Source organism: Bombina bombina, unplaced genomic scaffold, assembly GCF_027579735.1.
Source record: "Bombina bombina isolate aBomBom1 unplaced genomic scaffold, aBomBom1.pri scaffold_1472, whole genome shotgun sequence".
Lineage (NCBI taxonomy): Eukaryota > Metazoa > Chordata > Amphibia > Anura > Bombinatoridae > Bombina > Bombina bombina.
In genome coordinates, this window is record NW_026510692.1 from 1 (window position 1) to 17,399 (window position 17,399).

A 17,399-nucleotide genomic window follows, 5' to 3' on the forward strand; every position below is an offset into this window, starting at 1 on the left:
TAAACTACAGTCACCACTGCACCCTATGGTTTCTCCTTTTCTCGGCTTGTTTCGGTCGAATGACTGGATATGGCAGTGAGGGGAGGAGCTATATAGCAGCTCTGCTGTGGGTGATCCTCTTGCAACTTCCTGTTGGGAAGGAGAATATCCCACAAGTAATGGATGATCCGTGGACTGGATACCCTACAAGAGAAATACATTTATCAGGTAAGCATAAATTATGTTTTATTAGTACTGACACACACACACACATGTGACATAAGGTTACTGGTATTTATTAGTACTGACACACACACACATGTGACATAAGGTTACTGGTATTTATTAGTACTGACACACACACACAAATGTGACATAAGGTTACTGGTATTTATTAGTACTGACACACACACATGTGACATAAGGTTACTGGTATTTATTAGTACTGACACACACACACACATGTGACATAAGGTTATTGGTATTTATTAGTACTGACACACACACACACATGTGACATAAGGTTACTGGTATTTATTAGTACTGACACACACATGTGACATAAGGTTACTGGTATTTATTAGTACTGACACACACACACACATGTGACATAAGGTTACTGGTATTTATTAGTACTGACACACACACACATGTGACATAAGGTTACTGGTATTTATTAGTACTGACACACACATGTGACATAAGGTTACTGGTATTTATTAGTACTGACACACACACACACATGTGACATAAGGTTATGGTATTTATTAGTACTGACACACACACACACATGTGACATAAGGTTACTGGTATTTATTAGTACTGACACACACACACATGTGACATAAGGTTACTGGTATTTATTAGTACTGACACACACACACACATGTGACATAAGGTTACTGGTATTTATTAGTACTGACACACACACAATGTGACATAAGGTTACTGGTATTTATTAGTACTGACAACATCACACACACTGTGACATAAGGTTACTGGTATTTATTAGTACTGACACACACACACACATGTGACATAAGGTTACGGTATTTATTAGTACTGACAACACACACCACATGTACATAAGGTTACTGGTATTTATTAGAACTGACACACACACACACAGTGACATAAGGTTACTGTGATTTATTTAGTACTGACACACTCACACACACATGTGACATAAGGTTACTGGTATTTATTATGTACTGGACACAACACACACATGTGACATAAGGTTTTACTGGTATTTATTAGTACTGACACACACACACATGTGACATAAGGTTACTGGTATTTATTAGTACTGACACACACACACACATGTGACATAAGGTTACTGGTATTTATTAGTACTGACACACACACACACATGTGACATAAGGTTACTGGTATTTATTAGTACTGACACACACACACACACATGTGACATAAGGTTACTGGTATTTATTAGTACTGACACACACATGTGACATAAGGTTACTGGTATTTATTAGTACTGACACACACACACACATGTGACATAAGGTTACTGGTATTTATTAGTACTGACACACACACACACATGTGACATAAGGTTACTGGTATTTATTAGTACTGCACACACACACACATGTGACATAAGGTTACTGGTATTTATTAGTACTGACACACACACACACATGTGACATAAGGTTACTGGTATTTATTAGTACTGACACACACACACATGTGACATAAGGTTACTGGTATTTATTAGTACTGACACACACACACATGTGACATAAAGTTACTGGTATTTAATTAGTACTGACACACACACACACATGTGACATAAGGTTACTGGTATTTATTAGTACTGACACACACACACACATGTGACATAAGGTTACTGGTATTTATTAGTACTGACACACACACACACATGTGACATAAGGTTACTGGTATTTATTAGTACTGACACACACACTCACATGTGACATAAGGTTACTGGTATTTATTAGTACTGACACACACTCACATGTGACATAAGGTTACTGGTATTAGTACTGACACACACACACATGTGACATAAGGTTACTGGTATTTATTAGTACTGACACACACACACATGTGACATAAGGTTACTGGTATTTATTAGTACTGACACACACACACATGTGACATAAGGTTACTGGTATTTATTAGTACTGACACACACACACACATGTGACATAAGGTTACTGGTATTTATTAGTACTGACACACACACACACATGTGACATAAGGTTACTGGTATTTATTAGTACTGACACACACACACATGTGACATAAGGTTACTGGTATTTATTAGTACTGACACACACACACATGTGACATAAGGTTACTGGTATTTATTAGTACTGACACACACACTCACATGTGACATAAGGTTACTGGTATTTATTAGTACTGACACACACACTCACATGTGACATAAGGTTACTGGTATTTATTAGTACAGACACACACACACACATGTGACATAAGGTTACTGGTATTTATTAGTACTGACACACACACACACATGTGACATAAGGTTACTGGTATTTATTAGTACTGGCACACACACACACATGTGACATAAGGTTACTGGTATTTATTAGTACTGACACACACACACACATGTGACATAAGGTTACTGGTATTTATTAGTACTGACACACACACACACATGTGACATAAGGTTACTGGTATTTATTAGTACTGACACACACACACACATGTGACATAAGGTTACTGGTATTTATTAGTACTGACACACACACACACATGTGACATAAGGTTACTGGTATTTATTAGTACTGACACACACACACATGTGACATAAGGTTACTGGTATTTATTAGTACTGACACACACACACATGTGACATAAGGTTACTGGTATTTATTAGTACTGACACACACACACATGTGACATAAGGTTACTGGTATTTATTAGTACTGACACACACACACATGTGACATAAGGTTACTGGTATTTATTAGTACTGACACACACACACATGTGACATAAGGTTACTGGTATTTATTAGTACTGACACACACACACACATGTGACATAAGGTTACTGGTATTTATTAGTACTGACACACACACACACATGTGACATAAGGTTACTGGTATTTATTAGTACTGACACACACACACACATGTGACATAAGGTTACTGGTATTTATTAGTACTGACACACACACACATGTGACATAAGGTTACTGGTATTTATTAGTACTGACACACACACACACACATGTGACATAAGGTTACTGGTATTTATTAGTACTGACACACACACACATGTGACATAAGGTTACTGGTATTTATTAGTACTGACACACACACACATGTGACATAAGGTTACTGGTATTTATTAGTACTGACACACACACACATGTGACATAAGGTTACTGGTATTTATTAGTACTGACACACACACACATGTGACATAAGGTTACTGGTATTTATTAGTACTGACACACACACTCACATGTGACATAAGGTTACTGGTATTTATTAGTACTGACACACACACACACACATGTGACATAAGGTTACTGGTATTTATTAGTACTGACACACACACACACACATGTGACATAAGGTTACTGGTATTTATTAGTACTGACACACACACACACATGTGACATAAGGTTACTGGTATTTATTAGTACTGACACACACACACATGTGACATAAGGTTACTGGTATTTATTAGTACTGACACACACACACACACATGTGACATAAGGTTACTGGTATTTATTAGTACTGACACACACACACACATGTGACATAAGGTTACTGGTATTTATTAGTACTGACACACACACACACATGTGACATAAGGTTACTGGTATTTATTAGTACTGACACACACACACACATGTGACATAAGGTTACTGGTATTTATTAGTACTGACACACACACACATGTGACATAAGGTTACTGGTATTTATTAGTACTGACACACACACACATGTGACATAAGGTTACTGGTATTTATTAGTACTGACACACACACTCACATGTGACATAAGGTTACTGGTATTTATTAGTACTGACACACACACACACATGTGACATAAGGTTACTGGTATTTATTAGTACTGACACACACACACACATGTGACATAAGGTTACTGGTATTTATTAGTACTGACACACACACACACACATGTGACATAAGGTTACTGGTATTTATTAGTACTGACACACACACACATGTGACATAAGGTTACTGGTATTTATTAGTACTGACACACACACACATGTGACATAAGGTTACTGGTATTTATTAGTACTGACACACACACTCACATGTGACATAAGGTTACTGGTATTTATTAGTACTGACACACACACACATGTGACATAAGGTTACTGGTATTTATTAGTACTGACACACACACACACATGTGACATAAGGTTACTGGTATTTATTAGTACTGACACACACACACACATGTGACATAAGGTTACTGGTATTTATTAGTACTGACACACACACACACACATGTGACATAAGGTTACTGGTATTTATTAGTACTGACACACACACACACATGTGACATAAGGTTACTGGTATTTATTAGTACTGACACACACACTCACATGTGACATAAGGTTACTGGTATTTATTAGTACTGACACACACACACATGTGACATAAGGTTACTGGTATTTATTAGTACTGACACACACACACACATGTGACATAAGGTTACTGGTATTTATTAGTACTGACACACACACACACATGTGACATAAGGTTACTGGTATTTATTAGTACTGACACACACACACATGTGACATAAGGTTACTGGTATTTATTAGTACTGACACACACACACATGTGACATAAGGTTACTGGTATTTATTAGTACTGACACACACACACACACACATGTGACATAAGGTTACTGGTATTTATTAGTACTGACACACACACACATGTGACATAAGGTTACTGGTATTTATTAGTACTGACACACACACTCACATGTGACATAAGGTTACTGGTATTTATTAGTACTGACACACACACACACATGTGACATAAGGTTACTGGTATTTATTAGTACTGACACACACACACACATGTGACATAAGGTTACTGGTATTTATTAGTACTGACACACACACTCACATGTGACATAAGGTTACTGGTATTTATTAGTACTGACACACACTCACATGTGACATAAGGTTACTGGTATTTATTAGTACTGACACACACACACACATGTGACATAAGGTTACTGGTATTTATTAGTACTGACACACACATGTGACATAAGGTTACTGGTATTTATTAGTACTGACACACACACACAAGTGACATAAGGTTACTGGTATTTATTAGTACTGACACACACACATGTGACATAAGGTTACTGGTATTTATTAGTACTGACACACACACTCACATGTGACATAAGGTTACTGGTATTTATTAGTACTGACACACACACACATGTGACATAAGGTTACTGGTATTTATTAGTACTGACACACACACACACATGTGACATAAGGTTACTGGTATTTATTAGTACTGACACACACACACATGTGACATAAGGTTACTGGTATTTATTAGTACTGACACACACACACATGTGACATAAGGTTACTGGTATTTATTAGTACTGACACACACACACATGTGACATAAGGTTACTGGTATTTATTAGTACTGACACACACACACACATGTGACATAAGGTTACTGGTATTTATTAGTACTGACACACAAACAAGTGACATAAGGTTACTGGTATTTATTAGTACTGACACACACACACATGTGACATAAGGTACTGGTATTTATTAGTACTGACACACACACACACATGTGACATAAGGTTACTGGTATTTATTAGTACTGACACACACACACATGTGACATAAGGTTACTGGTATTTATTAGTACTGACACACACACACATGTGACATAAGGTTACTGGTATTTATTAGTACTGACACACACTCACATGTGACATAAGGTTACTGGTATTTATTAGTACTGACACACACACACATGTGACATAAGGTTACTGGTATTTATTAGTACTGACACACACACTCACATGTGACATAAGGTTACTGGTATTTATTAGTACTGACACACACACACACATGTGACATAAGGTTACTGGTATTTATTAGTACTGACACACACACACATGTGACATAAGTTACTGGTATTTATTAGTACTGACACACACACACATGTGACATAAGGTTACTGGTATTTATTAGTACTGACACACACACTCACATGTGACATAAGGTTACTGGTATTTATTAGTACTGACACACACACACACATGTGACATAAGGTTACTGTATTTTAGTTGGTCATGTGACATTAGGTTACTGTATTTATCACACACACACACATGTGACATAAGGTTACTGGTATTTATTAGTACTGACACACACACACACATGACATAAGGTTACTGGTATTTATTAGTACTGACACACACACACACATGTGACATAAGGTTACTGGGATTTATTAGTACTGACACACACACATGTGACATAAGGTTACTGGTATTTATTAGTACTGACACACACACACACATGTGACATAAGGTTACTGGTATTTATTAGTACTGACACACACACACACACATGTGACATAAGGTTACTGGTATTTATTAGTACTGACACACACACACATGTGACATAATGTTACTGGTATTTATTAGTACTGACACACACTCACATGTGACATAAGGTTACTGGTATTTATTAGTACTGACACACACACACACATGTGACATAAGGTTACTGGTATTTATTAGTACTGACACACACACACATGTGACATAAGGTTACTGGTATTTATTAGTACTGACACACACACACATGTGACATAAGGTTACTGGTATTTATTAGTACTGACACACACAGACACACATGTGACATAAGGTTACTGGTATTTATTAGTACTGACACACACACACGTGACATAAGGTTACTAGTATTTATTAGTACTGACACACACACACATGTGACATAAGGTTACTGGTATTTATTAGTACTGACACACACACACACACATGTGACATAAGGTTACTGGTATTTATTAGTACTGACACACACACACACATGTGACATAAGGTTACTGGTATTTATTAGTACTGACACACACACATGTGACATAAGGTTACTGGTATTTATTAGTACTGACAGACACTCACATGTGACATAAGGTTACTGGTATTTATTAGTACTGACACACACACATGTGACATAAGGTTACTGGTATTTATTAGTACTGACACACACACACATGTGACATAAGGTTACTGGTATTTATTAGTACTGACACACACACACATGTGACATAAGGTTACTGGTATTTATTAGTACTGACACACACACACACACATGTGACATAAGGTTACTGGTATTTATTAGTACTGACACACACACATGTGACATAAGGTTACTGGTATTTATTAGTACTGACACACACACACACATGTGACATAAGGTTACTGGTATTTATTAGTACTGACACACACTCACATGTGACATAAGGTTACTGGTATTTATTAGTACTGACACACACACACATGTGACATAAGGTTACTGGTATTTATTAGTACTGACACACACACACGTGACATAAGGTTACTGGTATTTATTAGTACTGACACACACTCACATGTGACATAAGGTTACTGGTATTTATTAGTACTGACACACACACACATGTGACATAAGGTTACTGGTATTTATTAGTACTGACACACACACACACATGTGACATAAGGTTACTGGTATTTATTAGTACTGACACACACACACGTGACATAAGGTTACTGGTATTTATTAGTACTGACACACACACGTGACATAATTTTACTGGTATTTATTAGTACTGACACACACACACACACATGTGACATAAGGTTACTGGTATTTATTAGTACTGACACACACACACACATGTGACATAAGGTTACTGGTATTTATTAGTACTGACACACACACACATGTGACATAAGGTTACTGGTATTCATTAGTACTGACACACACACACACACATGTGACATAAGGTTACTGGTATTTATTAGTACTGACACACACACACGTGACATAAGGTTACTGGTATTTATTAGTACTGACACACACACACACACATGTGACATAAGGTTACTGGTATTTATTAGTACTGACACACACACACATGTGACATAAGGTTACTGGTATTTATTAGTACTGACACACACACGTGACATAATTTTACTGGTATTTATTAGTACTGACACACACACATGTGACATAAGGTTACTGGTATTTATTAGTACTGACACACACACACATGTGACATAAGGTTACTGGTATTTATTAGTACTGACACACACACACATGTGACATAAGGTTACTGGTATTTATTAGTACTGACACACACACTCACATGTGACATAAGGTTACTGGTATTTATTAGTACTGACACACACACACATGTGACATAAGGTTACTGGTATTTATTAGTACTGACACACACACACTCACATGTGACATAAGGTTACTGGTATTTATTAGTACTGACACACACACACATGTGACATAAGGTTACTGGTATTTATTAGTACTGACACACACACGTGACATAATTTTACTGGTATTTATTAGTACTGACACACACACACACACACGTGACATAATTTTACTGGTATTTATTAGTACTGACACACACTCACACGTGACATAATTTTACTGGTATTTATTAGTACTGACACACACACACACACACGTGACATAAGGTTACTGGTATATTTTAGCACTCATATGTCTTCCTTTCTTCAGGATGGTAGAGGTGGAGGTTACTGGTCTCAGTGATGAAGTGGACACAGAACATCTCACCCTTTACTTTGAGAATAAACGGATATCAGGTGGGGGCCCTCTCCTGTCCTGCACCAGAGATGGAACAGAGGCAACACTCACCTTCCAAAACCTGACTGGTAAGTTATAACTTTGCTCCCTAAAACCCCCATATTGCCCCATAAAACTCTCCCTATTGCTCCTCCTCTTGCCCCAAATAACCCTCATTATATTCCCTCCTCTTGCACTATATAACCCTCCCTATAACTCCTCCTATTGCACCTTATAACCCTCCCTATAACTCCTCCCTGTTGCACCATATAACCCCCCTATTACTCCTCCTATTGCACCATATAACCCCCCTATAACTCCTCCTATTGCACCATATAACCCTCCCTATAACTCCTCCTATTGCACCTTATAACCCTCCCTATAACTCCTCCCTGTTGCACCATATAACCCTCCCTATAACTCCTCCTATTGCACCATATAACTCTCCCTATAACTCCTCCTACTGCACCATATAACCCTCCCTATAACTCCTCCTATTGCACCATATAACCCTCCCTATAACTCCTCCTATTGCACCATATAACCCTCCCTATAACTCCTCCTATTGCACCATATAACCCTCCCTATAACTCCTCCTATTGCACCATATAACCCTCCCTATAACTCCTCCTATTGCACCTTATAACCCTCCCTATAACTCCTCCCTGTTGCACCATATAACCCCCCTATTACTCCTCCTATTGCACCATATAACCCCCCTATAACTCCTCCTATTGCACCATATAACCCTCCCTATAACTCCTCCTATTGCACCATATAACCTTCCCTATAACTCCTCCTATTGCACCTTATAACCCTCCCTATAACTCCTCCTATTGCACCATATAACCGCTCCCAAGACTTCTCCTATTGCACCATATAACCCTCCCTATAACTCCTCCCATTGCACCATATAACCCTCCCTATAACTCCTCCTATTGCACCATATAACCCTCCCTATAACTCCTCCTATTGCACCATATAACCCTCCCTATAACTCCTCCTATTGCACCATATAACCCTCCCTATAACTCCTCCTATTGCACCATATAACCCTCCCTATAACTCCTCCTATTGCACCATATAACCCTCCCTATAACTCCTCCTATTGCACCATATAACCCTCCCTATAACTCCTCCTATTGTACCATATAACCCTCCCTATAACTCCTCCTATTGCACCACATAACCCTCCGTATAACTCCTTCTATTACACCATATATCCCTCACTATAACTCTTCCTATTGCACCATATAACCCTCCCTATAACTCCTCCTATTGCACCACATAACCCTCCCTATAACTCCTATTGCACCACATAACCCTCCCTATAACTCCTCCTATTGCACCACATAACCCTCCCTATAACTCCTCCTATTGCACCATATAACCCTCCCTATAACTCCTCCTATTGCACCGTATAACCCTCCCTATAACTCCTCCTATTGCACCGTGTAACCCTCCCTATAACTCCTCCTATTGCACCGTATAACCCTCCCTATAACTCCTCCTATTGCACCATATAACCCTCCCTATAACTCCTCCTATTGTACCATATAACCCTCCCTATAACTCCTCCTATTGCACCACATAACCCTCCGTATAACTCCTTCTATTGCACCATATATCCCTCAGTATAACCCCTCCTATTGCACCATATAACCCTCCCTATAACTCCTCCTATTGCACCACATAACCCTCCCTATAACTCCTCCTATTGCACCACATAACCCTCCCTATAACTCCTCCTATTGCACCACATAACCCTCCCTATAACTCCTCCTATTGCACCACATAACCCTCCCTATAACTCCTCCTATTGCACCAAATAACCCTCCCTATAACTCCTCCTATTGCACCGTATAACCCTCCCTATAACTCCTCCTATTGCACCGTATAACCCTCCCTATAACTCCTCCTATTGCACCATATAACCCTCCCAATAACTCATCCTATTGCACCATATAACCCTCCCTATAACTCCTCCTATTGCACCATATAACCCTCCCTATAACTCCTCCTATTGCACCATATAACCCTCCCTATAACTCCTCTTATTGCACCATATAACCCTCCCTATAACTCCTCCTATTGCACCATATAACCCTCCCTATAACTCCTCCTATTGCACCATATAACCCTCCCTATAACTCCTCCTATTGCACCATATAACCCTCCCTATAACTCCTCCTATTGCACCATATAACCCTCCCAATAACTCATCCTATTGCACCATATAACCCTCCCTATAACTCCTCCTATTGCACCATATAACCCTCCCTATAACTCCTCATACTGCACAGTTATTTATATTGAATTCACTTTATATTTAAAGATATTGTGCAACATGATTAAGACATGAGATATCCCTCAGAATCCATATATATATTATTGTATATTACTGAGGTACAAATTAAATATTTGAAAAATATAGATACATATATTGCAGTTTAAAAGTTCCAATCTTATTTGCTCCGCCCACCCCAGTCATTCTCTTTGCCGTTGCACAGGCAACATCTCCACGGAGATGGTTAAGAGTTTTTTGGTGTTTAAATGTAGTTTCTCCAACATAGGTGTGTCCGGTCCACGGCGTCATCCTTACTTGTGGGATATTCTCTTCCCCAACAGGAAATGGCAAAGAGCCCAGCAAAGCTGGTCACATGATCCCTCCTAGGCTCCGCCTACCCCAGTCATTCTCTTTGCCGTTGTACAGGCAACATCTCCACGGAGATGGCTTAGAGTTTTTTAGTGTTTAATGCAGATCTGGTGAATATGTCATCGGCTCCTCCTTGGAAGCTACCTTTGAGACGAGACCTTCTTGTTCAGGGTCCGTTCGAACATCCGAATCTGGTTTCACTCCAGCTGACTGCTTGGAGATTGAACGCTTGATCTTATCGAAGCGAGGATTCTCAGATTCTGTTATCGATACTCTTGTTCAGGCCAGAAAGCCTGTAACTAGAAAGATTTACCACAAAATTTGGAAAAAATATATCTGTTGGTGTGAATCTAAAGGATTCCCTTGGGACAAGGTTAAGATTCCTAGGATTCTATCCTTCCTTCAAGAAGGATTGGAAAAAGGATTATCTGCAAGTTCCCTGAAGGGACAGATTTCTGCCTTGTCTGTGTTACTTCACAAAAAGCTGGCCGCTGTGCCAGATGTTCAAGCCTTTGTTCAGGCTCTGGTTAGAATTAAGCCTGTTTACAAACCTTTGACTCCTCCTTGGAGTCTCAATTTAGTTCTTTCAGTTCTTCAGGGGGTTCCGTTTGAACCCTTGCATTCCGTTGATATTAAGTTATTATCTTGGAAAGTTTTGTTTTTAGTTGCAATTTCTTCTGCTAGAAGAGTTTCAGAATTATCTGCTCTGCAGTGTTCTCCTCCTTATCTGGTGTTCCATGCAGATAAGGTGGTTTTACGTACTAAACCTGGTTTTCTTCCAAAAGTTGTTTCTAACAAAAACATTAACCAGGAGATTATCGTACCTTCTCTGTGTCCGAAACCAGTTTCAAAGAAGGAACGTTTGTTGCACAATTTGGATGTTGTTCGCGCTCTAAAATTCTATTTAGATGCTACAAAGGATTTTAGACAAACATCTTCCTTGTTTGTTGTTTATTCCGGTAAAAGGAGAGGTCAAAAAGCAACTTCTACCTCTCTCTCTTTTTGGATTAAAAGCATCATCAGATTGGCTTACGAGACTGCCGGACGGCAGCCTCCCGAAAGAATCACAGCTCATTCCACTAGGGCTGTGGCTTCCACATGGGCCTTCAAGAACGAGGCTTCTGTTGATCAGATATGTAGGGCAGCGACTTGGTCTTCCCTGCACACTTTTACCAAATTTTACAAGTTTGATACTTTTGCTTCTTCTGAGGCTATTTTTGGGAGAAAGGTTTTGCAAGCCGTGGTGCCTTCCATTTAGGTGACCTGATTTGCTCCCTCCCTTCATCCGTGTCCTAAAGCTTTGGTATTGGTTCCCACAAGTAAGGATGACGCCGTGGACCGGACACACCTATGTTGGAGAAAACAGAATTTATGTTTACCTGATAAATTACTTTCTCCAACGGTGTGTCCGGTCCACGGCCCGCCCTGGTTTTTTTTTTTAATCAGGTCTGATAATGTTTTTTTCTTTAACTACAGTCACCACGGTACCATATGGTCTCTCCTATGCAAATATTCCTCCTTAACGTCGGTCGAATGACTGGGGTAGGCGGAGCCTAGGAGGGATCATGTGACCAGCTTTGCTGGGCTCTTTGCCATTTCCTGTTGGGGAAGAGAATATCCCACAAGTAAGGATGACGCCGTGGACCGGACACACCGTTGGAGAAAGTAATTTATCAGGTAAACATAAATTCTGTTTTTTATTCTTCAATCAAGTGTTTGTTATTTTAAAATAGTGCTGGTATGTACTATTTACTCTGAAACAGAAAAGAGATGAAGATTTCTGTTTGTAAGAGGAAGATGATTTTAGCAGAAGTTACTAAAATCGATTGCTGTTTCCACACAGGACTGTTGAGATGAAGTAACTTCAGTTGGGGGAAACAGTTGGCAGACTTTTCTGCTTAAGGTATGACTGGCCATATTTCTAACAAGACTATGTAATGCTGGAAGGCTGTCATTTCCCCTCATGGGGACCGGTAAGCCATTTTCTTAGTTAAATAAAAGAATAAAGGGCTTCATAAGGGCTTAAAAAACTGGTAGACATTTTTCTGGGCTAAAACGATTGCTTTGCTAGGCATATTTTGCAGATTCTCACTATTAATGGTTATTATAATCTTGGGGATTGTTTAGAAAAACGGCAGGCACTGTGTTGGACACCTTTTTCAGATGGGGGCCTTTTCTAGTTATAGACAGAGCCTCATTTTCGCGCCACTAATGCGCAGTTGTTTTTGGAGAGCAAGGCATGCAGATGCATGTGTGAGGAGCTAAGAATCACTGAAAAAGCTTATAGAAGGCATCATTTGGTATCGTATTCCCCTCTGGGCTTGGTTGGGTCTCAGCAAAGCATATAGCTGGGACTGTATAGGGGTTAAATGTAAAAACGGCTCCGGTTCCGTTAATTTAAGGGTTAAAGCTCTGAAATTTGGTGTGCAATACTTTTAATGCTTTAAGACACTGTGGTGAAATTTTGGTGAATTTTGAACAATTCCTTCATACTTTTTCACATATTCAGTAATAAAGTGTTTTCAGTTTGAAATTTAAAGTGACAGTAACGGTTTTATTTTAAAACGTTTTTTGTGCTTTTTTGACAAGTTTAAGCCTGTTTAACATGTCTGTGACATCAGATAAGCTATGTTCTATATGTATGAAAGCCAAGGTGTCTCCCCATTTAAATTTATGTGATAATTGTGCCATAGTGTCCAAACAAAGTAGGGACAGCAATGCCACAGATAATGATATTGCCCAAGATGATTCCTCAAATGAGGGGAGTAAACATGATACTACATCATCCCCTTCTGTGTCTACACCTGTTTTGCCCACACAAGAGGCCCCTAGTACATCTAGTGCGCCAATTCTTATTACCATGCAACAATTAACGGCTGTAATGGATAACTCTATAGCAAACATTTTATCCAAAATGCCTACTTATCAGAGAAAGCGCGATTGGTCTGTTTTAAACACTGTAGAGCAAGAGGACGCTGATGATAACTGTTCTGACATACCCTCACACCAATCTGAAGGGGCCATGAGGGAGGTTTTGTCTGAGGGAGAAATTTCAGATTCAGGAAAAATTTCTCAACAAGCTGAACCTGATGTTGTGACATTTAAATTTAAATTAGAACATCTCCGCGCACTGCTTAAGGAGGTATTATCTACTCTGGATGATTGTGACAATTTGGTCATTCCAGAGAAATTATGTAAGATGGACAAGTTCCTAGAGGTTCCGGTGCCCCCCGACGCTTTTCCTATACCCAAGCGGGTGGCGGACATAGTAAATAAAGAGTGGGAAAGGCCCGGCATACCTTTTGTCCCCCCCCCCTATATTTAAGAAATTATTTCCTATAGTTGACCCCAGAAAGGACTTATGGCAGACAGTCCCCAAGGTCGAGGGGGCGGTTTCTACTCTAAACAAACGCACTACTATTCCTATCGAAGATAGTTGTGCTTTCAAAGATCCTATGGATAAAAAATTAGAGGGTTTGCTTAAAAAGATTTTTGTTCAGCAAGGTTACCTTCTACAACCAATTTCATGCATTGTTCCTGTCACTACGGCAGCGTGTTTCTGGTTTGAGGAACTAGAAAAGTCGCTCAATAAAGAATCTTCGTATGAGGAGGTTATGGACAGAGTTAAAGCACTTAAATTGGCTTACTCTTTTATTTTAGATGCCGCTTTGCAATTAGCTAGATTAGCGGCGAAAAATTCAGGGTTTGCTATCGTGGCGCGCAGAGCGCTTTGGCTAAAGTCTTGGTCAGCGGATGTGTCTTCCAAGACAAAATTGCTTAACATCCCTTTCAAGGGTAAAACATTATTTGGACCTGATTTGAAAGAGATTATTTCAGACATCACTGGGGGAAAGGGCCACGCCCTCCCACAGGATAGGTCTTTTAAGGCTAAAAATAAGCCTAATTTTCGTCCCTTTCGCAGAAACGGACCAGCCTCTAATTCTACATCCTCTAAGCAAGAGGGTAATACTTCACAACCCAAACCAGCCTGGAGACCAATGCAAGGCTGGAACAAGGGTAAGCAGGCCAAGAAGCCTACCACTGCTACCAAAACAGCATGAAGGGATGGCCCCGGATCCGGGACCGGATCTGGTGGGGGACAGACTTTCTCTCTTTGCTCAGGCTTGGGCAAGAGATGTTCAGGATCCTTGGGCGCTAGAAATAGTTTCTCAAGGTTATCTCCTGGAATTCAAGGAACTACCCCCAAGGGGAAGGTTCCACAGGTCTCAATTATCTTCAAACCAAATAAAAAGACAGGCATTCTTACATTGTGTAGAAGACCTGTTAAAGATGAGAGTGATTCATCCAGTTCCAATAAGAGAACAAGGGATGGGTTTTTATTCCAACCTGTTCATAGTTCCCAAAAAAGAGGGAACATTCAGACCAATTTTGGCTCTCAAGATCCTAAACAAATTTCTCAAGGTTCCATCGTTCAAAATGGAAACTATTTGAACGATCCTACCTACTATCCAGGAAAATCAATTTATGACTACCGTGGATTTAAAGGATGCGTACCTACATATTCCTATCCACAAGGAACATCATCAGTTCCTAAGGTTCGCTTTTCTGGACAAGCATTACCAGTTTGTGGCACTTCCATTCGGATTAGCCACTGCTCCAAGGATTTTCACAAAGGTACTAGGGTCCCTTCTAGCGGTTCTAAGACCAAGGGGCATTGCAGTAGTACCTTACTGGGACGACATCCTGATTCAAGCGTCGTCTCTGTCAAAAGCAAAGGCTCATACGGACATCGTCCTAGCCTTTCTCAGATCTCACGGATGGAAGGTGAACAAAGAAAAAAGTTCTCTGTCCCCGTCAACAAGAGTTCCCTTCTTGGGAACAATAATAGATTCCTTAGAAATGAGGATTTTTCTGACAGAGGTCAGAAAATCAAAAATTCTAAGCTCTTGTCAAGTACTTCATTCTGTTCTTCGTCCTTCCATAGCGCAGTGCATGGAAGTAATAGGATTGATGGTTGCAGCAATGGACATAGTTCCTTTTGCACGAATTCATCTAAGACCATTACAACTGTGCATGCTCAGACAGTGGAATGGGGATTATACAGACTTGTCTCCGACGATTCAAGTAGATCAAAAGACCAGAGATTCACTCCGTTGGTGGCTGACCCTGGACAATCTGTCACAGGGAATGAGCTTCCGCAGACCAGAGTGGGTCATTGTCACGACCGACGCCAGTCTGGTGGGCTGGGGCGCGGTCTGGGAACCCCTGAAAGCTCAGGGTCTATGGTCTCAGGAAGAATCTCTTCTCCCGATAAACATTCTGGAACTGAGAGCGATATTCAATGCTCTCAAAGCTTGGCCTCAACTAGCAAAGGCCAAATTCATAAGGTTTCAATCAGACAACATGACGACTGTTGCATATATCAATCATCAGGGGGGAACAAGGAGTTCCCTGGCGATGGAAGAAGTGACCAAAATAATTCAATGGGCGGAGGATCACTCCTGCCACTTGTCTGCAATCCACATCACAGGAGTGGAAAATTGGGAAGCGGATTTTCTGAGTCGTCAGACATTCCATCCGGGGGAGTGGGAACTCCATCCGGAAATCTTTGCCCAAATAACTCAATTATGGGGCATTCCAGACATGGATCTGATGGCGTCTCGTCAGAACTTCAAGGTTCCTTGCTACGGGTCCAGATCCAGGGATCCCAAGGCGACTCTAGTAGATGCACTAGTAGCACCTTGGACCTTCAACCTAGCTTATGTATTCCCACCGTTTCCTCTCATTCCCAGGCTGGTAGCCAGGATCAATCAGGAGAGGGCTTCGGTGATCTTGATAGCTCCTGCGTGGCCACGCAGGACTTGGTATGCAGACCTGGTGAATATGTCATCGGCTCCACCAT

The 17,399-nt window shown here is 40.0% G+C and overlaps 1 protein-coding gene and 1 long non-coding RNA gene across 2 annotated transcripts in view; both read left to right on the forward strand.

Moving 5' to 3' along the window:
- Positions 1 to 6,703: 6,703 nt before the first annotated feature.
- On the forward strand, positions 6,704 to 7,325 carry LOC128643319 (uncharacterized). Its single transcript, XR_008399810.1, has 3 exons — positions 6,704 to 6,730; positions 6,925 to 6,969; positions 7,209 to 7,325. It is a non-coding gene; the product is annotated as an uncharacterized LOC128643319 (long non-coding RNA).
- Positions 7,326 to 8,815: 1,490 nt separating this feature from the next.
- Positions 8,816 to 17,399, forward strand: part of LOC128643320 (protein mono-ADP-ribosyltransferase PARP10-like) — a 28,456-nt gene continuing 19,872 nt past the window's right edge. The window contains exon 1 of the mRNA XM_053696255.1: positions 8,816 to 8,969. Within this exon, the coding sequence (XP_053552230.1) occupies positions 8,816 to 8,969 (154 nt within the window). The remainder of the gene's footprint in view (positions 8,970 to 17,399) is intronic.